This window comes from Scyliorhinus torazame, chromosome 19, assembly GCF_047496885.1.
Source record: "Scyliorhinus torazame isolate Kashiwa2021f chromosome 19, sScyTor2.1, whole genome shotgun sequence".
Lineage (NCBI taxonomy): Eukaryota > Metazoa > Chordata > Chondrichthyes > Carcharhiniformes > Scyliorhinidae > Scyliorhinus > Scyliorhinus torazame.
This window is the reverse complement of record NC_092725.1, coordinates 82637371-82662109: the sequence shown is the minus strand read 5'-3', so window position 1 is coordinate 82662109 and position 24739 is coordinate 82637371. Positions and strand designations below refer to the sequence as shown.

The 24739-nt window shown below is 49.1% G+C and overlaps 1 protein-coding gene across 5 annotated transcripts in view; it reads right to left on the bottom strand.

Moving 5' to 3' along the window:
• The window catches only part of cacna1c (calcium channel, voltage-dependent, L type, alpha 1C subunit), a 1623635-nt gene that overhangs the window by 716257 nt on the left and 882639 nt on the right, over positions 1-24739 (bottom strand). For all 5 annotated transcript variants that reach the window (XM_072484617.1, XM_072484613.1, XM_072484615.1 and 2 more), the window contains one exon: positions 11012-11172. In XM_072484617.1, coding sequence (XP_072340718.1) covers positions 11012-11172 — 161 coding nt within the window. The remainder of the gene's footprint in view (positions 1-11011; positions 11173-24739) is intronic.

Genomic DNA, 24739 nt, shown 5'->3' with positions numbered 1-24739 from the left:
GCGGAGATCGCCGTGGCACTGGAGCCGCTGCGGAACCCGGATCTCGAACATCTTGCCTGGGTATCGTTGCTGGTTGTCACTGTACGCTGAGGTATGGCTACATGGATTGAAACAGATCACTCCTGGTATCATGATTTGTTATGTCGTAGGTGTGACAGAAGCGGCTTCCTTGTGGTGCACTTGACAAAGGAAGGTTCAGACGTGGAGATAACTTCAACACGTTTATTAAACTATTTACACTTCTATTACTCGGGTTCGACACTACTGCTAATCCTACTATAGCTACCCAGACTGACTAACCAGCTGCTGCAATCCACGTGGTGGGTGTAATATTGAATCAACCCTGTGTCTCTACTCACTGTCTCCACTGGAAAGAGGCAGATCAGGTGTGTGATGTCCTTTATATATGGGTTGGTGTAATGCCCCCCTGTGGTCGTGTCACCTCCTTGTGTATCGTGAATGTTCATTGGTCGTGTCGTATCTAATTAATCTATTGGTTGAGCATGTGTGTGTGATGTCTTTGGTGCTCCCTCTAGTGTCTAGCTAGCCTACATGCATTTACATTGATGCACATCACCACAGCAGTTACTTTAGAACAACATTGAACATACAATGCAGAAGGAGGCCATTCGGCCCATCGAGTCTGCACCAACCCACTTAAGCCCTCACTTCCACCCTATACCAGTAACCCAATAACCCTTTCAAACCTTTTTGGTCACTAAAGGCAATTTAGCATGGCCAATCCACCTAACCTGCACGTCTTTGGACTGTGGGAGGAAACCGGAGGACCCGGAGGAAACTCACGCAGACACGGGGAGAACGTGCAAACTCCGCACAGACAGTGACCCAGCGGGGAATTGAACCTGTGAAGCCACAGTGCTATCCAGTTGTGCTACCGTGCTGCCCTTAAAGTGCACATAACTACTGCACTTCTCCATTGGTCGTACGATCCCCTTTCAGAAAATAAGGGGGGCGGGGTAGTCATATCCGGCCATCTTTATCCTAAGTTCAGCTACATATCTTCTTTTTTTTATCTTCTCACTCACCTTGGTTTGTTCTGGAAAAGTTGAATCTTTCAACCCTTCACATTTGGTAGTGGGGGAGGGGGGAGGTGGGGAGGGACGGAGGTGGGGGGGAGGAGATGGGGAGAGGAGATGGGGGAAGAGGAGGTGGGGGGGGTAGGAGGTGGGGGGGGGGGGGGAGTTGGGGAGGAGGTGGGGGAGGTGGGACAGGGAGCGAGCAGTGACCAGGGGTTTTTCTTTGTCACCCGTTGGGTGGGGCAGGTGGTCATCTTAGGTGGGCCAGGACTGGGAAATTGGAGGTGAAGGTATGATGCATCACAGTGGAAATGGCTGACTTGAGGGTGAGGGGGGCGTGAGATAAGGTTAGTCACCTGGAAAGTGCATGGCCTGGGGAGACCAGTAAAGAGGGCGAGGGGTTCAGCTCATTTGAAGAGCCGACGTGGTGATTTTACAAGAGGAACCCAAGCGGGAATGGGCTCTGGAAAGCCTGGATAAGCCAAGTGTTTCACTTGGGCTTTGACAGTAGGACCGGGGGAGAGGGGGGGGGGGCACTTCTAATTTAAAAGAGTGTTCGACTTTGGGCAGAGAGGGTTGCTGTTCATCTGGGTGGAGCATATGTGATGGTGCTCGGGACATTAGAGAGGAAGCAGTTGATGCTAGTGAATGTGCCTCTAGGTCACTGACAGAAACAGAACAATGAAATGCCACGATCGAAAAAGAAGCATTGACAGCAACATGAGCATGTGAAATCTTTCAGACTATGTAATGGGATTATGTTTCAAAATGGAAAGAGACCATAACCTACTAGTCGCCCTCCTGAATATGAAAGAACTTACAAGGATGTGCCGAGAATTCAGTGATTCAGATAAGACTGTAACTCCATCACAGAGATTGTGCAAGGAAAGTGTCAAACTACAGCAGACAGACTGTCACAAATACCATCAGAGGAACTGAACAAGAGGATTTAGACTTCATTGAGGAGGTTGAAGTGTACACTTGGGGTAGTTAGCACTTCTGCATCACAGCACTAGAGATCCAGGTCCAATTCCGGCCTTGGGTGACTGTGTGGAGTTTGCGCTTTCTCCCGTGTCTGCATAGGGCTTCCTCCGGGAGCTCTGCTTTCCTCCCACAGTCCAAACATGTGCCGATTAGGTGGATTGGCCATGCTAAAGTCCCTTAGTAGATTGCCCCTTAGAGTCCAGGGATGTGCAGGTTAGGTGGGGTTACGGGGATAGGGTGGGGAGTGGCCTAAGTAAGATGCTCTTTCAGAGAGTCGGTGCAGACTCGATGGGCCAAATGGTTTCCTTCTGCACTGTAGGAACTCTATGGTTCTATTTGACATCCTTAATCACACAGCACTTACCAGCTCCTGTGAGAAAGTTGCAGGAAATAAAGCAAGCCCAGAAATGGAACGAAGAATGTCTTCATATCCGAGAAAATTGTCTGGAAGGAAAACCAGTCTATATTCCCAATAATCCAATACTATGCCAGTATTCTGAACTTGGTCAGTACCTCACTGTCAATGACAATTTACTAGTCTTCAATAAAAGATTAGTCAGACTGAAAGCCTTTGGTTTGATATTCTTCAAAGACTTAACAAGGAATTGTAAAGTGTCGTGCAAGAACACAACGATCAGTCTGGTTGCCAGTTATTCCTCAATCTATAGAGATTGAATGGCATAATTTGAACAACCAGGAGCAAAAATCATCTTCTGTGTTATCCATCAAAGCCATGGGATCACCTGGGGCTGGAAGGCAAAAGCTTCTTTATCATTATTGATAAAGTGGATTGATAAAGTGGATTATGGACAGTGCATTGAAGTAAGCCAATTCCATCACAACAGAAGTGATAATTCAATCCCTCAAGAGAATTCCTCAAGGCATGACATTTGGCCATTGTCGATGTCTGAAAATGGGGTGCAATTTGCAAATGAGAAATGCCAAAACTTCTCAAATGAATTTCATAGAATTTTTTCATAGAATTTACAGTGCAGAAGGAGGCCATTCGGCCCATCGAGTCTGCACCGGCTCTTGGAAAGAGCACCCTACCCAAGCCCACACCACCCTATCCCCATAACCCAGTAACCCCACTCAACCAACACTAAGGGCAATTTTGGACACTAAGGGCAATTTAGCATGGCCAATCCACCTAACCTGCACATCTTTGGACTGTGGGAGGAAACCGGAGCACCCGGAGGAAACCCACGCACACACGGGGAGAACGTGCAGACTCCGCACAGACAGTGACCCAGCCGGGAATCGAACCTGGGACCCTGGAGCTGTGAAGCAATTGCACTAACCGCTATGCTACCGTGCTGCCCTTGAGGAATCTGGCTTTATTTATGTATCTGGTTCACTTCAATATACTCAAGCAAATGAAAAGGCTGAGAGAGGGGTACGAACTATTCAGGAGTTACTGAAGAAACACAAAGACCTTAATCTAGCTCTTCTGAGTTATCAATCCTCATGACTACAGAATGGTTTCTCACCAGCCAAGTTAATAATTGATGGGATATTGAGAACACTACTTCTGACAAGTCAGGTAGAACATAACAAATAAACAAAATATAGCATTTCAAGTCTATTTAGAAATATACATGGAGAATAAGGTCACATTAACCGTAAGTTACAAGTCATGTCTTTCACAAGTTTGTTCAATAATAGACATTGTGGCAAACAGAACCGAGTTTTCTGACACAAAAATTCAAACTAATGTTACCACAAATGACAACAAGAGGGTAAAACAGCATGACAGAGTACAGAGAAACAACCAGGCTAATAATCAGAGGCATAGAGCACTTGAGTTATGGTTGCTGAAGCCCGGGGACAGAATATGGTTGAGAGTCCAACAGAGGGAAGGCACATAGGCACAATAATTGAAAAAACTCCAGAATCAAGATTGTACAGGATTGAGACAAGCCAGGTTTTCATAAAGAGAAACCACAGTGCCTTGAAGTCACTGAAAAGAAAGCCATATGAATTTGGGCTTACTACTCAGATCATGAAAGGAGAAAAGACCGACTACAAATGCTACAGTCACCCAGGAGAAGAACACATTAAATATCTTTGACTTTGAAAACATTAAGATGCTCAACACCATCCAGTACAAAGCAACCCATTTAATTGGTAATCCGCAAACATTCACTCCCTCCACCATCGACACACGGTGGCATCTACAATATGCACTGTGGCAATTCAGCAATGCTCTTTTGACAGCACCTTCCAAACCCATGACTGCTACCATCGAGAAGGACAAGGGAAGCAGATACATAAGAACACCACCACTTGGAAATTCCCCTCCAAGCCACTCACTTCCCTGACTTGGAAAAATATGACAGTTCCTTCACTGTCACAGGGTTAAAATACTAGAACTCCTTCTTTAACAACATTGTGGGTTTACCTGCATCACACGGACAGCAATAATGCAAGAAGGCAGCTCACCATGACCTACTCAGGGGCAATTAGAGATAGGCAATAAATGCTGACCTAGCCAGCGATGCCCACATCCTCTGAATGAATTAAAAAGGAGATCAGAACAGGATCTGCGGGATTGGCCAAGGCACCTCAGAGACCTTGGGGGAGATGTAAATTTGATGGAGACAAAGATAAAGAGAGATATAGAGTTGAGGGTTAACATCAAAAACATACATGATGTTGATGTAATAATGATATCAAATCACATGAATAAGATGTAAGAGAGCTCTTGAAGAGAGCTCTTGCCTCGTGTGGAGGTCCAAATATGTAAATACTTGCTGTAAATAAATAGTTTTGGTTAAAAAGACTAGGAACCAAAATATTAGGCTTTTGGAAGACTAAACAATTCCCAAATCCCGTCCAAACCCCAAACACACAACAAAACAGTAAACTGCCTTATGCAACAATATGCTGCCATCTGAGAAATACCACCAAAGTATAAGAACATAAGAACTAGGAGCAGGAGTAGGCCATCTGGCCCCTCGAGCCTGCTCCGCTATTCAATGAGATCATGGCTGATCTTTTGTGGACTCAGCCCCACTTAATCCCTTAATCCCTTTATTCTTCAAAAAACTATCTATCTTTATCTTAAAAACATTTAATGAAGGAGCCTCTACTGCTTCACTGGGCAAGGAATTCCATAGATTCACAACCCTTTGGGTGAAGAAGTTCCTCCTAAACTCAGTCCTAAATCTACTTCCCCTTATTTTGAGGCTATGCCCCCTAGTTCTGCTTTCGCCCACCAGTGGAAACAACCTGCCCGCATCTATCCTATCTATTCCCTTCATAATCTTATATGTTTCTATAAGATCCCCCCTCATCCTTCTAAATTCCAACGAGTACAGTCCCAGTCTACTCAACCTCTCCTCGTAATCCAACCACTTCAGTTCTGGGATTAACCTAGTGAATCTCCTCTGCACACCCTCCAGTGCCAGTATGTCCTTTCTCAAGTAAGGAGACCAAAACTGAACACAATACTCCAGGTGTGGCCTCACTAACACCTTATACAATTGCAGCATAACCTCTCTAGTCTTCAACTCCATCCATCTAGCAATGAAGGACAAAATTCCATTTGCCTTCTTAATCACCTGTTGCACCTGTAAACCAACCTTTTGCGACTCATGCACCAGCACACCCAGGTCTCTCTGCACAGCAGCATGTTTTAATATTTTATCATTTAAATAATAATCCCTTTTGCTGTTATTCCTACCAAAACGGATGACCTCACATTTTTCAACATTGTATTCCACCTGCCAGACCCTAGCCCATTCACTTAGCCTATCCAAATCCCTCTGCAGACTTCCAGTATCCTCTGCACTTTTTGCTTTGCCACTCATCTTAGTGTCGTCTGCAAACTTGGACACGTTGCCCTTGGTCCCCAACTCCAAATCATCTATGTAAATTGTGAACAGCTGTGGGCCTAACACTGATCCCTGAGGGGCACCACTAGCTACTGATTGCCAACCAGAGAAACACCCATTAATCCCCACTCTTTGCTTTCTATTAATTAACCAATCCTCTATCCATGCTACTACTTTCCCCTTAATGCCATGCATCTTTATCTTATGCAGCAACCTTTTGTGTGGCACCTTGTCAAAGGCTTTCTGGAAATCCAGATATACCACATCCATTGGCTCCCTGTTATCTACCGCACTGGTAATGTCCTCAAAAGATTCCACTAAATTAGTTAGGCACGACCTGCCCTTTATGAACCCATGCTGCGTCTGCCCAATGGGACAATTTCCATCCAGATGCCTCGCTATTTCTTCCTCGATGATAGATTCCAGCATCTTCCCTGCTACCGAAGTTAAGCTCACTGGCCTATAATTACCCGCTTTCTGTCTACCTCCTTTTTTAAACAGTGGTGTCACGTTTGCTAATTTCCACTCCGCCGGGACCACCCCAGAGTCTAGTGAATTTTGGTAAATTATCACTAGTGCATTTGCAATTTCCCCAGCCATCTCTTTTAGCACTCTGGGATGCATTCCATCAGGGCCAGGAGACTTGTCTACCTTTAGCCCCATTAACTTGCCCATCACTACCTCCTTAGTGATAACAATCGTCTCAAGGTCCTCACCTGTCATAGCCTCATTTCAATCAGTCACTGGCATGTTATTTGTGTCTTCCACTGTGAAGACCGACCCAAAAAACCTGTTCAGTTCCTCAGCCATTTCCTCATCTCCCATTATTAAATCTCCCTTCTCATCCTCTGAAGGACCAATATTTACCTTAGCCACTCTTTTTTGTTTTATATATTTGTAGAAACTTTTACTGTCTGTTTTTATATTCTGAGCAAGTTTACTCTCATAATCTATCTTACTCTTCTTTATAGCTTTTTTAGTAGGTTTCTGTTGCCTCCTAAAGATTTCCCAGTCCTCTAATCTCCCACTGTTCTTTGCCACTTTGTATGCTTTTTCCTTCAATTTGATACTCTCCCTTATTTCCTTAGATATCCACGGTCGATTTTCCCTCTTTCTACCGTCCTTCCTTTTTGTTGGTATAAACCTTTTCTGAGCACTGTGAAAAATCGCTTGGAAGGTTCTCCACTGTTCCTCAACTGTTTCACCATAAAGTCTTTGCTCCCAGTCTACCTGAGCTAGTTCTTCTCTCATCCCATTGTAATCTCCTTTGTTTAAGCACAAAACACTGGTGTTTGATTTTACCTTCTCACCCTCCATCTGTATTTTAAATTCCATCATATTGTGATCGCTCCTTCCGAGAGGATCCCTAACTATGAGATCATGACTCAATCCTGTCTCATTACACAGGACCAGTTCCAGGACCGCTTGTTCCCTCGTAGGTTCCATTACATACTGTTCTTGGAAATTATCGCAGATACATTCTATAAACTCCTGTTCAAAGCTGCCTTGACCGACCAGGTTAAACCAATTGACATGTAGATTAAAATCCCCCATGATAACTGCTGTACCATTTCTACATGCATCCGCTATTTCTTTGTTTATTGCCTGCCCCACCATAATGTTACTATTTGGTGGCCTATAGACTACTCCTATCAGTGACTCTTTCACCTTACTATTCCTGATTTCCACCCAAATGGATTCAACCTTATCCTCCATAGCACCGATGTAATTCCTTACTATTGCCCGGATGTCATCCTTAAATAACAGAACTACACCACCTCCCTTACCATCCATTCTGTCCTTCCGAATAGTTTGATACCCTTGGATATTTAACTCCCAGTCGTGACCATCGTTTAACCATGTTTCAGTAATGGCCACTAAATCATAGTCATTCACGATGATTTGCGCCATCAACTCATTTACCTTATTCCGAATACTACGAGCATTCAGGTAAAGTACACTTATGTTGGCTTTTTTACCTCTGTTCTGAATCTTAACACCTCGATCAGTAACCTCTCCTAAGTTATATTTCCTCTTAACTTTTCTCTTAATTTTCCTTGTCGTTGAACCCATATCTTCATGTAACAACCTGCCGCGTCGCTTACCATTAATTTTTTTACTTCCCATTTTATTCCTTTTCGTATTACTGGTCCTATTCACTGAGCTCCCCTCAGTCACTGTACCTTGTACTGTTGCCCTTTTTGATTTTTGACTATGGCTTCTCTGCCTTACACTTTCCCCCTGACTGCCTTTTGTTTCTATCCTTGTTTTACCACCTCAGTATGTCGGTGATCCTCGGAATATTTTGTCTCCAGCTCGTTGAAGGCCATAGTGACTTTGGCAGCTACTGTCTGGGAATGCCCATGAGATCCGTGAAGTCTCAGGTGATCCGTTATAACGGCACACAGATCAAAACTAATTTGCCTGGATAGGTAAGCCTCCTGTGGCACTGATGCTCTGGATCAACAAGGTAGCTTTACTTTGGCAGCACACCCTGTGCTGATGATATTGTTTTTGAGACCATAAGACAAAGGAGCAGAATTAGGCCACTTGTCCCATCGAGTTTGCTCCGCCATTCAATCCTGGCTGATATTTTCTCATCCCCATTCTCCTGTCTTCTCCCCATAACCCCTGATCCCCTTATTAATCAAGAACCTATCTATCTCTGTCTTAAAGACACTCAGTGAATTGCCTTTCACAGATTTCTACGGCAAAGAGTTCCACAGATTCACCACCCTCTGGCTGGAAAAATTCCTCCTCATCTCTGTTTTAAAGATCGTCCCTTTAATCTGAGATGGTGTCCTCTGGTTTTAATTTTTCCTACAAGTGGAACCATCCTCTCCACGTCCACTCTATCCAGGCCTCGCAGTATCTTGTACGTTTCAATGAGATCCCCTCTCATCCTTCTAAACTTCAACGAGTACAGGCCCAGAGTCCTCAAATGTTCCTCATACGACAAGTTCTTCATTCCAGGGATCATTTTTGTGAACCTCCTCTGGACCCTTTCCAAGGCCAGCACATCCTTCATTAGATATGGATCCCAAAACTGCTCACAATACTCCAAATGGGGTCTGACCAGAGCCTTATACAGCCTCAGAAGTACATCCCTGGTCTTGTATTCTAGCCATCTTGACATGAATGCTAACATCGCATTTGCCTTCTTAACTGCCGACTGAACCTGCACATTACCCTAAATAGAAACGTGAACAAGGACTCCCAAGTCCCTTTATGCTTCTGCTTTCCGAAGCATTTTCCCATTTAGAAAATAGTCTATGCCTAGATTCCTCCTTCCAAAGTGCATAACCTCACACTTTTCCACATTGTATTTCATTTGCCACTTCATAGCCCACTCTCCTAGCTTGTCCAAGTCCTTCTGCAGCCCCCTTGCTTCCTCAATACTACCTATCCCTCTACAGATCTTTGTATCATCTAAAAACTTAGCAACAGTGCCTTCAGTACCTTCTTCCAGATCATTAATGTATATTGTAAAAAGTTATAGTCCCAGCACAGACTCCTGAGGCACGCCACTAGTCACCGACTGCCATCCTGAAAAAGACCCTTTATCCCCACTCTTTGCCTTCTGCCAGTCAGCCAATCCTCTATCCATGCCAGGATCTTACCCTGAACACCATGAGCTCTTAACTTATTTAACAAACTCCTATGCGGCACCTTGTCAAAGGCCTTCTGGAAATCTAAATAAATCAGGTCCACTGGTTCTCCTTTGTCTAATTTGCTTGTTACCTCCTCCAAGAACTCTAACAGATTTGTCAGACACAACCTCCCTTTGACAAAGCCGTGCTGACTCAGTCCTATTTTACCATGCACTTCCAAGTTATTCGCGATCTCATCTTTAATCTTACCAATGACCGAAGTCAGCGTAACCGGCCTATAATTTTCCGTCTTCTGCCTCCTTCCCTTCTTAAACAGAGATGTTACATTAGCCACCTTCCAGTCCTCTCCAGTGATTCCTGAAAGATCATCACTAATGCATCCACAATTTCCTCAGCTATCTCTTTTAGGACCCTAGGGTGTAGTCCACCCGGTCCAGGTGACTTATCCACCTTCAGACCTTTCAGTTTCCCCAGAACCTTCTCCTCAGTAATGGTCACTGCGCTCACCTCTGCCCCCTGGTTCTCCTGGAGCTCTGGCATCCCACTGGTGTCTTCCACCGTGAAGACTGATGCAAAGTAACTATTCAGTTCGTCTCCATTTCTTTGTTTCTTATGATTACTTCTCCAGCCACATTTCCTAGTGGTCCAATGTCTATTTTTGCCTCTCTCTTACCTTTTATATATTGAAAAAATCTCTTCCTATCTTCCTTTATATTATTAGCTAGCTTGCACTCGTACTTCATGTTCTCCCCCTTTATTGCTTTTTTAGTTGTCCTCTGCTCGCTTTTAAAGGCTTCACAATCCTCTGGTTTCCCACTAAGCCACTTTGTATGCTTTTTCCTTAGCCTTTATGCTATCCCTCGTCAGCCATGGATGCCTTGTCCTCCCCTTAGCATGTTTCCTCCTCCTTGGGATGAATTTTTGTTGTGCCTCGCTAATAACCCCCAAAAACACCTGCCATTGCTGTTCCACTGTCTTCCCTGCTAGGCTCCTTCTCCAATCAACTCTAGCCAGCTCCTTCCTCATGTCATGTTGCCTTTTGTTGCCTTGATTCCCCTTACTTATCATCTCCGCACTCCTCAGACCCACTTGTCTGCATCTTCTGATACTGCCCATCATCACTACTGATCTCTATCTCAGACCAGCTCAATCCCATTGGCAGTTTGACCTTGCTTGCCTTCAGCTCAACTGCCACGGGTCCTGGATTCCCCCTTTGTTTGTCCCATGATCCCGGTCTGCTCACTACCAAGCCACAATGGTCCAGTCAAGATGGTCAGGGATATAAGATGGAAGGAAGCAATAACACAAAGACAGCTGATAGGTGAGAATGAGACCATATTCTCACTGTGTGCAGTGATACAGGATGTCAATTAATAAAATGTTTTTAGTCCCTCTTTAATTTTTTTAACTTTTCTGGTTAGGTGTCATAGCTCTCATGTACAATGCGTACAGGAAAGCAATGGCGTGATAGAAGGGACCATCTATGTTCCATGAAATAGCATACTAACATATTTGAACATTTTTTGTTTTGTTTTGCTCTTACCTTGAACTAGAGTAAGCCAGTCAGGCTGGTTGTAGTGTTCAGATGCAATGGTGAGGGTGTTGAGGAACACGAGGAATATTACAAGCCAGTAAAACACACTGGACTTCACTCCAGCCCGACATTTTCTCCGGCAAAATCGGTTCCATCTTCGCCAATATCGACTGCAACAAAAATGTCAGTGAAAGTTTAAACTGTAGGAAGTGTTTCCTAATTGCTTTCTTAATTCCATGAACTAAAACAGGGCACTTATGAAGGAGGAACACTGTACAGAAAAAGCAGAGTTGATTGAGGGACAATATATTCACTGCATTCTTAATTGGACCAGGGGGTTAGATTTTCATGTTCATCATCCAAATAGCAATCTGGCAAAATGGATTACCTGCCCATTTTAGAAATTGTCTGTAATAAATGGAATAAAGATGTGGGCAGCATGGTGGTTAGCACTATTGTTTCACAGCTCCAGAGTCCCAGGTTTGATTCCAGCTTGGGTCACTGTCTGTGTGGTGTCTGCACGTTCTCCCTGTGTCTGTGTGGGTTTCCTCCGGGTGCTCCGGTTTCCTCCCACAAGTCCAGAAAGATGTGCTGTTAGGTGAATTGGGCATTCTGATTTCTCCCTCTATGTACCTGAACAGGCGCCAGCATTTGGCGACTAGGGGCTTTTCATAGCAACTTCATTGCAGTGTTAATGTAAGCCTACTTGTGACAATAAAGATTATTACTATCTTCTGAGTTGTTGGAAAGATGATGTGGAGAGCCGACATTGGACTGGGGTGGGCACAGTAAGAAGTCTTACAACGCCAGGTTAAAGTCCAACAGGTTTGTTTTGAATCACTAGCTTTCGGAGCGCAGCTCCTTCCACAGGTGAATGAAGGTGTGGGCTCCAGAAACACATATATAGACAAAGTCGATGATGCAAGACAATACTTTGAATGCAAGTCTTTGCAGGTAATTAAGTCTTTACAGGTCCAGACGGAACGACTGGAGAGAGGGCTAATCACAGGTACTCTATGATGGGAGGGTACAGGAAGAAATAATGGAGGTTTGTAAGAAAGGCACAGGAATATATTGTGTGATTTAATCTAAATATAGATTGGATGAATTAGTTCAGCAAAGGTAGCCTGGAAGATGAACATATGGAGCAGGAGTAGGCCATTCAGCCCTTTGAGCCTGCTCTGCCATTCAAGAAGATCGTGATCTGATTGTGGCCTCAACTCTACATTCCGCCTATCCAAAGATAACCTTTGACTCCCTTGTTAGTCAAGAATCTATCCAATTCTTCCTTAAAAATATTATTTGACCCCGTCTCTACCGCTCTCTGGGGAAGAAAGTTCCAAAGATTCACAACCCTCTGAGAGAAAGAAAATCTTCTCACTTGTTTTAAATGGGAGAGCCCTTATTTTTAAACTGTGTCCCCTAGCTCTGGTCTCTCCCACAAGGGGTAACATCATTTCAGCATCCACCCTGTGAAGTTCCTCAGGATCTTATATATTCCAATACGATCACCTCTCAATCCGTAAAATTCCGATGGATACAGGACCAGACTGTCCAATCTTTCCTCGTAAGAAAATCCATCCATCCGAGATATCAGTCAAGTGAACCCTCTCTGAATTGCTTCCAATGCATTATATCCTTTGTTAATTAAGGAGACTAAAACTGTAGGTGTGACCTCATCAACTGTAGCAAAACATCCCTACTTTTATATTCCACTGCCCTTGCAATGAATGACAGCATTCCATTTGCCTTCCTCATCACTTGCTGTATCTGTATACTAAGTTTTCCTGATTTAGCTACAGGACACCCAAATCCCTTTGTACCTCAAGGTTTTTCAATCCCTCTCCATTTAAATAATATGCTGTTTTTTCATTCTTCCGAACAAAGTGGACAAGTTCACATTTTCCCACATTATGCTCCTCCTGCCAAATGTCTGCTCAATCACTTAGCGACTTAACTTATCTATGTCCCTTTGCAGAATCCTCATGTCCTCTTCACAGCTTTGTGTCATTAGCTAATTTAGCAACCATGGGTTGGATTCTCTGATCGCCGACAACAAAATCGTGGTCAGCGATCGGCCGAAGAATCCATTTTTACCAGAATCAGGGGCGGCGCCATTTTTAGAATGCTCTGGCCCTCAAAAACGGCGTACTTGAGGAGTACGTCGCATGCCGTCGGGACTGCCTCAGGACATCACCTGATGCCCTCCCGCAATGCTCAGCCCCCGATAGGCCACCTTCCCGACGGCATGGGGCGCGTGTCCTCTAACTTTCGGGGATCTCGTGTGGCGGCTATGGACTGCGTCCAGTGCTGCCACAGTTTGGGGGGGGGGCACCGTTCCACTGGCAGGGGTGGCACTATGTGGCAGGCTGGATTTGCGCGTGACAGGTGCCATATTGTACGGTGCAGCTGCAGCAGGCCGCTGCTCTGTGCGTGAGCGGCCACGGACCCGACCATTCTGTATCCATATCCAGAGGCTTTGCGTGGTATGGCTGCTAGCTCCCCACCGGGCGGAGCATCGGTGCGGGGGAGGCACCAACTTTTTGGTCGTAAGACCAGACCCTTCCTCCGGACATAGCCTAGAATTCAGAGAATCCAACTCCATGTATTTGGTGCCTTCATTCGAGTCATTGGTACTAATTGTAAATAGTTTGAGGCCCCAGCACTGATCCCTGTGGCACTCCACTAGTTATAGCTTTCCAAAATGAAATGATCCATTTTTCCATACCCTGTGCTTATCGTTAGCTAACCAATCCTCTCCAATGCTAATATCTTACTCCCAATACATTAGCTCCTATTTTGCGTAGTAGCCTTTGATGTGACACCTTGTTAAATGCCTTCAAGAAATCTAAGTACACCTTAGCCACAGCTTCCCCTTTTATCTACAGTACTTGTTGTTTCCTCAAAGAACTACAATAAATTAGTCAAGCACAATTTCCCTTTGATTGCATTAGTTGCATTGTGATTTTCCCCACTATAACCTCATTAATAATAGATTCCAGCAACTTCCTAGACACAATGTTATTTTAACTAACTGCAGTTTCCTAACTTTGTGTCTCTAAGTGTGGTAGAGAGCAGGAACTTCTGCAAGCTTCCCGACACTCAGCCCGGTGAGACCATCACAGCAATACAATGTTAAGTGGTCCACTTAAAGAGGCTCCACGGTCTTCACGCCGCAAATGAGGGCTCGCCAGCCGATTAGCCGGGATGGCGCTTGCCAGCCCCTCGCTAACAAGGTAGAGCAAAACATAAACTGCTCTTGCACAGCCAACCCAACTCAGCTCGCAGCCTTGGCACCAAGACGACCAGCCACGATTCGGGGATGAAGACATAGGGAGGGTCTTAGAGGCTTTCGAGGCCAGGTGGGATGTTCTGTTTCCCCCCCCCCGGGTCTCGGAGGTGAAACCGTTACAGGGCAGTCAGTGTCACCTGGGAAGAAGTGGCAGCGCCTGCCAGCTCAGGCAGAGTCTCCAGGAGGACCGTCACCCAGTGCCGCAAGAAGATCAACGAACTACGATCAACGGCTGTATTGGTGAGTTAGTACCGCCCTCCCACGAGCCTGCACCTGGCACCACCCCCAGCCACCCCCTATGCCATGCCATGCCCTGGCCCATCCATGCCACTCAGGCTGGCCCCTCTCCAAAGCCCCTCGCCGAAACCTTCTTTCCCCCCCATCACAGGCCCACCCCCCCAGAACCTCTCCCCTTTCCCTGACGTGATCTACACGTGCAACTAACAATGCCCTCACTGTATCTCCAATGGAGAAGTTGTGCCACAACTGTCAGGAGAGGGCCCAGAGTGGCGGCAAAGTGCTGGACATCAGAATCCTCACCACCTTCGAGGGACGGGCCCTGGAGGTTACCAACGTGGAGGTCGACGTACCGTGTGGAGGTGAGGAGCCATCAGGCCCCACCCAGATGGACTGTCCATTATCTCCCAGGACCTCGGGCCGAATGCATTGGCCCACCCGGCTTGGTTCCCACCCCCTGCGCCTCCCAGGATACCTTGTAGGAGAGCTCCGAGGATGCCAACATAGATGCGTCAGTGCTGTCATCCCCACCCTCCACCACCGCAGAGATACACACCTCGGTGGGCAGTGGTTAGTGGTCAGGCTTCTGGGGCACATTCTGGAGCACCACATAGTTGCAGATGCACATTAGGTGGAGGCAGGAATGCCCAGGTGAGACAGCAGTCGGAGGTCTGCTGGATCCCAGGACCCAGCTGGATCCAAGTCAGATAAACCTCTGGAACAGGTTTATCCAGAACTGATGCAGACGTTAGGGTGCAACCATGATAGTCAGAGGGAGATGTCAATGACACTCCAGCAGGTACAGAGCCGATTGGAGGAGTCCCAGAGGCTACAGTCTCAGGAGATGGCGCCGGCAATGCATGGCACTGAGGCCAACACTGCTAGGATGACGAGCGTACTGGAGAGCTTGGTGCACGACTTCAGCAGCATGAATGGAGGTGTCCAAGGGTAGCTCAGTCTGTGACAGCCATGGCTGGGCTCCTCGGTAGACTGTCCGACTCGCTGGGGGCCGTGACCCAGTCCTAGGTAGATCTTGATGAGATGCTACAGGTCATATCCTAGGCTCAAATGGGAATAGCCGAGCACTGCAGAGCATGTCCCAATCACTGAGCAGCATCACTGACGGCGTCGCTACCATGGTGCAGATATTGGGGAGCCGCCAGTGCTGGCAGGGCCAGATGACGCAGGGACAGCCAGGGATCATTCCAGCTGCCCCGAGGTGAACCCCAGGGCTGTCTGGGCACCAACTGGGAGGAAGGGGGTGCCGGGTGCCAACGCAGACCTGTCCCATGGAGTGGCGACGGTGGCCACCAGCTCCCCCAAGTTCCACCCCGCTGACGATGCAGTGACTCGCAGTCAGCATCCAGGATAGGATGGCATGGCTGTGCATGTGCCGCCGTCAAGGGCGCCGGGGCCTTCTGGCCCCAGAGCTCCCAGAGGATGCCCACTAGGGACATCAAAGGCCACGGGATGTGCTAAGAAGCTGGCTGCCTCCACCTCCAATGTGCATTCTGGGGAAACACCTAGACGCAGCGATAGGCTAAGTACATCGAGGCTCACGGAGAGGGCACTTGGGGGAGAAGGGAAGAGCAGAGTAGGTAAGGGTAAGGCGGTAGTGTGCGTTGGGGGGGGGGTGGGTGAGGGGGTGGTGGAGAGAGTGGGGTGGCACCATCAGAGGAGTGGGGCAGGGGTGGACACTTGTGTTAAAGATTAAAGATCCTCTACCACAACCAGTATGACGCCTCTGTCACTTTCTTCTGCAATGTGGGCTGACCTCCAAACTTGTCCCATCTCCCCCGCATTGGGTGTCCTGCCCCCGCACCACCCCTCCCCCCCGCCCTGGGAACACCACATTTAGGCGATGGGTGTGAACGAGCACTCAGCAGACAGGCAAGGGTCAGACTATGGCATAGATTGAGGAGCACCAGCGCTCAGTTCTCAGCGGGTTATCATTGCCCCCCTGCTCTTGACAGTGACTCACTGACAGCTCCGACACAGTCCCAGTGATGTAACACAGACCCTGGGAGAGTGGGAAATAGGGGGGGGGGGGGGAAGGGGAGGATAGCGATGACAGACCAGTCAACATGTTATGTAAAGCTGGCATGTATGAGGACCTCCCTGGTCCTCCGGGCTTGCCTGATCCTCGCTGGTGCTGCCTGTCAGCCAGTCTCCAACTGGTCCTCTAGTTCCTCCCCGAGATCATCCTCCAGCCCCTGCTGGTCCGCGCCTCCTCCTCTTCCTCCTCCTCAGAAGTGACCACATGTTCCGCATTCTCCATCTCCAGCACGTCGCCCCGCTGCTGCGGCAGTTTGTGGAGGACACAGCAGACCACCACAAAGCGCGCAACCCTCTGGGTGGTGTACTGTAGGGCACGGTCAAGTCATCGGAACTGCATTTTGAGCAGTCCGATGCACTGTTCAATGAGAGCCCGGGTGGCCACATGGACCTCGTTGTATCGGGTCTCCACATCAGTCTCCCGCCTTCGTGCTGGAGTCATTAGCCAGGGGAAAGGCGGATACCCCATATCAGTTGGTTGGGTGGCCTGGTTATCCTCCTGGGTCGTCTGAGCGGCGGTGGTGATTCTGGTGGGGTACGGGCGTCTGCGACTCCGGGAGTGTGGCTTCGGCCTCCATGGCAGCTTCGTCACCCCTAGACGGCGCTGGTGGGGCAAACGGTTGACACGAGAGGGATGCGCCTGTAGGGGGCGTCGGTGTGTGGGAGGGCCTAGGCAGGAGTGGTGGGAGGACTGACCCTCCAGTGAGGTGCTGTGGAGGGGGTGGGGGGGAGTAATGGTTCGGGTGCGCGTGGGGTTCCGGCGGGCGCCAGGTCCCGAAGGGAGACTGTATCTTGCCGGCCATCAGGGAACCCCACGTAGGCGTACTGGGGGTTAGCGTGCAGCAGGTGGGCCCTCTCGACCAACGTGTCCGACTTGTGCGCCCGCACGTGCTTCCGGAGCAGGATAGGTCCGGGCGTTGCTAGCCAGGTTGGGAGCGAGGTCCCAGAGGAGGACTTCCTGGGGAAGACAAGGAGACATTCATGAGGTGTCTGGTTGGTAGTTGTACAGAGCAGTGACCGGATGGCGTGGAGGGCCTCCGGGAGGACTTCTTACCAGCGGGAGACTGGGAGATGCCTGGATCGTAGGGCCAGTAGAACGGTCTTCCAGACCGTTCCGTTCTCCCTCTCTACCTGACTATTTCCCCGGGGGTTGTAACTGGTCGTCCTGCTTGAGGCAATGCCCCTGTTGAGCAGGAATTGACGCAGTTCGTCGCTCATAAAGGAGGATCCCCAATCACTGTGTATGTACGCGGGGAAACCGAACAGTGTAAAGATATCCTGGAGGGCCTTGATGACAGTGGTTGCGGTCATGTCGGGGCAGGGGATGGCGAAGGGGAACCGGGAGTACTCGTCAATCACGTTCAGGAAGTACGTGTTGCGGTCGGTGGAGTGGAGGGGGCCTTTGAAGTCCATGCTGAGGCGTTCAAAGGGATGGGAAGCCTTTATCAGGTGCGCCCTCTCTGGCCGGAAGAAGTGCGGTTTGCACTCCGCGCAGATTTGGCAGTCCCTGGTGGCTGTCCTGACCTCCTTGATGGAGTAGGGCAGGTTGCGGGCCTTAATGACGTGGAAAAAACGAGTGACCCCCGGGTGGCAGAGGTCCTCGTGGAGGGCTCGGAGGCGGTCCACTTGTGCGGTGGCACATGTGCCGCGGGACAGGGCATCAGGAGGTTCGTTTAGCTTCCCGGGACGATACAAGATCTCGTAGTTGTAGGTGGAGAGTTCTATCCTCCACCGCAAGATCTTGTCGGTTTTTATCTTGCCCCGCTGTGCATTATCGAACATGAACGCCACCAACCGTTGGTCAGTGAGGAGAGTGAATCTCCTGTCGGCCAGGTAATGCCTCCAATGTCGCACAGCTTCTACTATTGCTTGTGCCTCTTTTTCAACCGAGGAATGGCGAATTTCGTAGGCATGGAGGGTACGGGAGAAGAAGGCCACGGGTCTGCCCGCTTGGTTGAGGGTGGCAGCCAGAGTTACGTCGGACGCATCGCTCTCGACCTGGAAGGGGAGGGACCCGTCGATGGCGCGCATCGTGGCCTTTGCAATGTCTGCTTTGATGCGGCTGAAGGCCTGGCGGGCCTCCGTCGACAGGGGGAAGTTTGTGGACTGGATTAGAGGTCGGGCTTTGTCTGCATAGTTAGGGACCCACTGGGCGTAATAGCTGAAAAACCCGAGGCAGCGCTTAAGGGCCTTGGGGCAATGAGGGCGCGAGAACTCCATAAGGGGGCGCATGCTTTCAGGGTCGGGGCCTACAATTCCATTTCGCACTACGTAGCCTAGAATGGCTAGACGGTCGGTGCTAAATACGCATTTATCCTTATTATACGTCAAGTTAAGGATTTTCGCGGTCTGGAGAAATATTTGGAGGTTGGTGTTGTGGTCCTGCTGGTCATGACCGCAGATGGTGATGTTATCAAGATACGGGAACGTTGCGCGTAAGCCGTACTGGTCAACCATTCGGTCCATCTCGCGTTGGAAGACCGAGACCCCATTAGTGACACCAAAGGGAACCCTTAAAAAATGATAGAGCCCCCCCATCTGCTTCGAAGGCAGTGTATTTGCAGTCACTAGTACGGAGGGGTAGCTGATGGTAGGCGGACTTGAGATCCACCGTGGAGAAGGCCTTATATTGCGCGATCCTGTTTACCAGGTCGGATATGCAGGGGAGAGGGTACGCATCCAGCTGCGTAAACCTGTTGATGGTCTGACTGTAGTCAATGACCATCCTATGTTTCTCCCCGGTCTTGACCACCACTACTTGAGCTCTCCAGGGACTGCTGCTAGCTTCAATGACCCCTTCCCTCAGTAGCCTTTGGACCTCTGACCTGATGAAGGTCCGGTCCTGGGCACTGTACCGTCTGCTCCTGGTGGCGATGGGTTTGCAATCCGGGGTGAGGTTCGCAAACAGGGAAGGCAGGTTGACCTTAAGGGTCACGAGGCCGCAGACAGTAAGGGGGGGTATAGGGCCACCGGATCTGAAGGTCAGGCTTTGCAAGTTACATTGGAAGTCCAACCCCAGGAGTGTAGCTGCGCAGATGTGCGGCAGGACATAAAGGCGGAACTTGTTGAATTTCCTGCCTTGGACAGTGAGGTTTGCTAGGCAGAACCCCTTTATCTCCACCGAGGGTGACCCAGGGGCCAGGGAGATTCTTTGGTTTACAGGGTGGGTAACAAGTGAACAGCGCCTTACCATATCGGGATGTATAAAGCTTTCCGTGCTCCCAGAGTCGATCAGGCAGGACGTCTCGTGGCCGTTGATGAAGACCGTCGTCGTAGCTGTTGCGAGTGTCCGAGGTCGATTTTGGTCCAGAGTCACCGAGGCCAGATGAAGTAGTTGCGGGTTTTGATCGGGCAGCGTGTAGTCGGCCGTGCTGGGGGCCTGGGCCCCATCCAAGATGGCATCTCCCATGGGTCGCACATGGTGGTCGGGGATGGACAAAATGGCGGTGGGGATGGACAAAATGGCGGCGCCCATCCGTCCAGTGTGGTGTCCGAGGGGCGAGATGGCTGCACCCGTGGGTCGCATGTGGCCCTAGGATAGGGGGGTGGCGGTGAATGCTGGCCGCCTAGGGCCCGAAGGGAAGGTTGCCGCGGCGGTCCGGTGTCGCTGGAGACCGCGGCCACGGCTCGTGCCTGGCAGACCCCCACAAAATGGCCCTTCTTGCCACATCCTTTGCAGGTGGAGATGCGGGCTGGGCAGCACTGGCTGGGGTGCTTTGCCTGCCCGCAGAAGAAACAGCGGGGCCCGACGGAGTTAGCGGGCTGTCTTACAGCGCAGGCCTGCAGGGACACGGGGAAGGTCTGTGGGGCTGCCGCTGTGGGATGCCACACAGCCCAGGTGGATGCTGCGAGGTCGGGCGCATAGGATTGCGCGTTTCTGGAGGCAACGTCCATGGACCCTGCCAGGGCCCGTGCCTCTCTAAGTCCCAGGGTGTCCTTTTCTAAGAGCCTTTGGCGGATCTCTGAGGAGATCATACCTGCTACGAAGGCATCCCGGATTAGGAGTTCCGTGTGCTCGCTCTCCGAAACTTGCGGGCAGCCACAGTTTCTGCCCAGCACCAGTAGCGCATGGTAGAACTCCTCCAACGATTCCCCAGGGCTTTGCCGTCTAGTTGCAAGCAGGTGACGTGCGTAGACCTGATTTACAGGGTGGATATAATGTCCTTTTAACAGTTCGATCGCAGCAGAATAGTCCTCCGCCTCCTCGATGAGGGTGTAGATCCCAGGGCTTACCCTTGAGTGCAGGAGATGCAGTTTCTGTTCTCCTGAGGGTGTGCCTCCGGCCGTCTCGAAGTAGCCTTTAAAGCACGTCAGCCAGTGCTTAAATATCGCCGCCGAGTTCTCCGTGTGGGGACTGAGTTGTAGACACTCCGGCTTGATACTGAGATCCATCCTTTCAGCTTAAGTGTAGTCTATTAAATTGATGCATGATCAATTACAATTAAAGACGAGGCAGTAACATAACTGAAGGCTTTAATAGACTAGAACTGTTCCCCAGCAGCTTCGGTACAGAATGACGACTGCTGTGGCGGCACCGGTTCTTATACCCCGCCTGTCAGGGCGGAGCTACATACCAAACAGCCAATGGTAAACTCCTAGGTTTAACCAATGGTCTTCAGCCTCTCGGGTACTGCAATACCTGATAATACCACACTGCTGTCCCCTTTTCCGGCACCTGGCCTGCTAGTAGCGCCACTAGGGCAAGTTCAGCAGGGTCCAAAATATCGTCCATACCGTTCAATATTTGTAAGGAATTGGGAGAGGGTGTTAGACTGACAAACAGCGATGCCCTACCCACGCACACCTGGCCAGAGTGGGGGCCCCCGCTCACGGGACCCCAGACCCTGTACTCCTGACACCCGCACCTAATGTTACCTGGACTGGGCGCTGGTCCCGTCCCCATTGCACTCAACCACCCACCGGTTGTGGACATGTCCCCAGGGCTAGGGCCCAGCCCCTGTGTGTTCAGATGTTAAATGGTGAGTCCGTGGTGTTGCCTCCCGCAGTGTTCAGGCACAGAGTCCAGGCATTACTGTCTGATTGGGATGCGAGGCAATAACTCCCACATGCTACATGACACGCTCACCCATGGGAATCCACTTGGGATGCATGAAGTGCTCACTTAACTAGGATTGCCAATTCCCCATTCGCAATAGACTTGAGCCGCACAGCCAGAGGCCTCTGCGATCAGTGGGGGTTATGGGTAGTCGACGGGGCAGACAGGCAGGGACAAGGGTTGCACCCGAAACAGGTACGCATGATCCAGGTGTTGGCATGGCGGAGACGCGGGCGGTTGACGCCCCCCCCCCCCACCCAAAACGGAGCACCCCCTCCTCCAGCTCCAACCCCACCCCAGCCAAGGGTAGTTACCCCTTCCCCCAGCCCCTTGGGCTCATTGCCTGTGAGTGAAGATGGCCACTCACCTCCTTGGCTCCCCGCAGCAGCCTTCCGCCAGATTCGCATGTTTAAAAAGGAGTACTAATCGGTGCCAGCATGACCACTTGTTGGGAGGCGGCTGGATCACGGGTGACCATTCGATATGGGGTGACTCCCCTTAATTGCATGGATATGGGGCTTAAGTGGTGATTCTTGGTTTCTCACGATGCTACGGCGGGATTCCGATTTTGCCTGCCGGAGCGGGCCGTTTGCATCGCAAACAGTTTGGCACCCGGCGCAGTTCTCGTTTCTGGCCTCTCCGCTATGTGGCTCCTGCGAAACTGTTGTGCTCTCGGTCAAGCGTAACGAGGCCACTGAATCGCGCCCTATGAATCTATGAATCTCTGATACCCGTTCTCTGGTGAGTGTAATTGTTTTAAGTTCTCCCTCCCTTTCACCTGCTGATTCATAATTTTTTCTAGGATGTTATTTATATCGTCTACAGTGAAGACAGAAGCAAAGTATCTGTTCAATATGACTGTCATTTTCCTATTTTCCATTATTAATTCCCCATTTTGAGTCTCTAGTGGACCAACACTCACTTTTCCTACTCTTTTCCTTTTTAAATATCCATAAAATCTGACTATCTGTTTTTATATTCCGAGTTAGCTTTCGCTCATACTCTAATTTCTCCTTCCTTGTTAACATTTTAGTCATTTCTTTATATTCTGTCCAATTTCCTGACCCGCTACTCAAGTTTGCAAAATTATATGCTTTTTCTTTAAATTTGATACTGGCCGAGATTCTCTGGCCTCCACCCGGCTTGTTTCTCGGTGGCGGGAGATGGCTCACCATTGCCCGGCGGCTGGACTTCCCATTGAATCCACTCCACGCCGCTGAAAAACTCTTGGCGGGGGTACAGGGTCAGTGGGATCTGAAAATCCCACTGGCGTGAACAGCTGGAAGATCACGCCCACTACATTAGCTTCTTCAGTTAGCCATGGATGACTCCCTTCGAGTCTTTCTGTCTCATTGGAATGTATCTTTTCTGAGTATTTTAAAATAGTTGTTTAAGGGGCTGGTTTAGCACCCTTTAGCAAGAGCTGGCTTTTAAAACAGACCAAGGCAGGCCAGTTCAATTCCCGTACCAGCCTCCCCGAACAGGCGCCGGAATGTGGCGACTAGGGGCTTTTCACAGTAACTTCATTTGAAGCCTACGTGTGACAATAAGCGATTTTCATTTCAAATGTATGTCACTGAATCTCCTGACCTATCCCTGAACCTAATTTCCCAATTCACTTTAGCCAGCTCTGTCTTCATGCTCTTATTTAATTTAAAACACAAGTCCACTCCTCTCTCCCTTAAACTGAACGGGCAATTTGATCATTGCAACATTGAGCTGGATGCCAGAGGTGAGGTGAGACTGACTGCCCAAGGCAACAGTTGGTGGAGTATGGCATCAAAGAGCCCTAGCTAAACTAAAGTCAGTGGGAATCAGGAGGAATACTCTCCGTTCGTTGGAGTCATAACTGGCACAGAGGAAGATGGTTGTGGTGGTTGGAGGTCAATCATCACAGCTCCAAGACATCACTGCAGGAGTTCCTCAGGGCAGTGTCCTAAGCCCAACCATCTTCACCTGCATCATCAATGACCTTCCTTCCATCATAAGGGCATAAGTGGTGAAATTCACAGATGACTGCACAATGTTCAGCACCATTCATGACTCCTCAGCTAATGAAGCAGTCCATGTGCAAATGCAAAAAGACCTGGACAATATCCAGGCTTGCGCTGACAAGTGGCAAGTTACATTTGCACCATTCAAGGTCCTGGCAATGACCATCTCCGACAAGAGAGGATCTACCATCACCCCATGACATTCAATACCATTACCATCGCTGAATTCCCACAATCAACATCCAGGCGATTAGCATTGATCAGAAACTGAACTGGATGAGCAATATTAGTACTGTGGCTATCACAGTGGGTCAAAGGCTAGGAATCCTATGGTGAATAACTCACTTTCTGATCCCCCCCCTTCCCCCCCCCCAAAGACTATCCACCATCTGCAAGGCACAAGTCAGGAGTATGATGGAATACTCTCCACTTGCCTGGATGAGTGCAGCTCCAACAACACTCAAGAAGCTCAACACCATCCAGGAGAAAGAAGCTCGCTTGACTGAGACCCTTTCCACAGCATTCAATCCCTCCACCACCGACGAACGGTGGCAGCCATATGTACCGCTCGCAAGATGCACTGCAGGAACTCATCAAGGTTCCTTAGACAGTACCTTCCAAACCCATGACCACTACCATCTAGAAGGACAAGAGTAGCAGATACCTGGGAACCCCACCACCTGGAGGTTCCCCTCCAAGTCACTCACGCCCGGCTTGGAAATATATCGCTATTCCTTCACTGGGACAACATTCTGGAACTCCCTCCCTACACCTCAGGGACTGCAGCGGTTCAAGAAGGCAACTCACCGCCACCTTCTGGCGGACAACTAGAGATGGGCAATAAATGCTGGCCGAATCAGCGGCACCCACATCCCATTAAAAAAATTTAAACTTAGGGGTACCTTCGTTATGAGGTACTTCATTTTAATCCTGCTTTATTGCACAATACCAGAACTCATACAGCCTGCTCCCTGGATGGTGCAAAAATATGCTGCATAAGAAACTGTCATGAAAATACTCTTGTGAACTTATCATCCACGCTACTTTTCCAATCTGATTTGTCCAATATATTTGCAGATTTAAATCATCATTGATTATTGGCA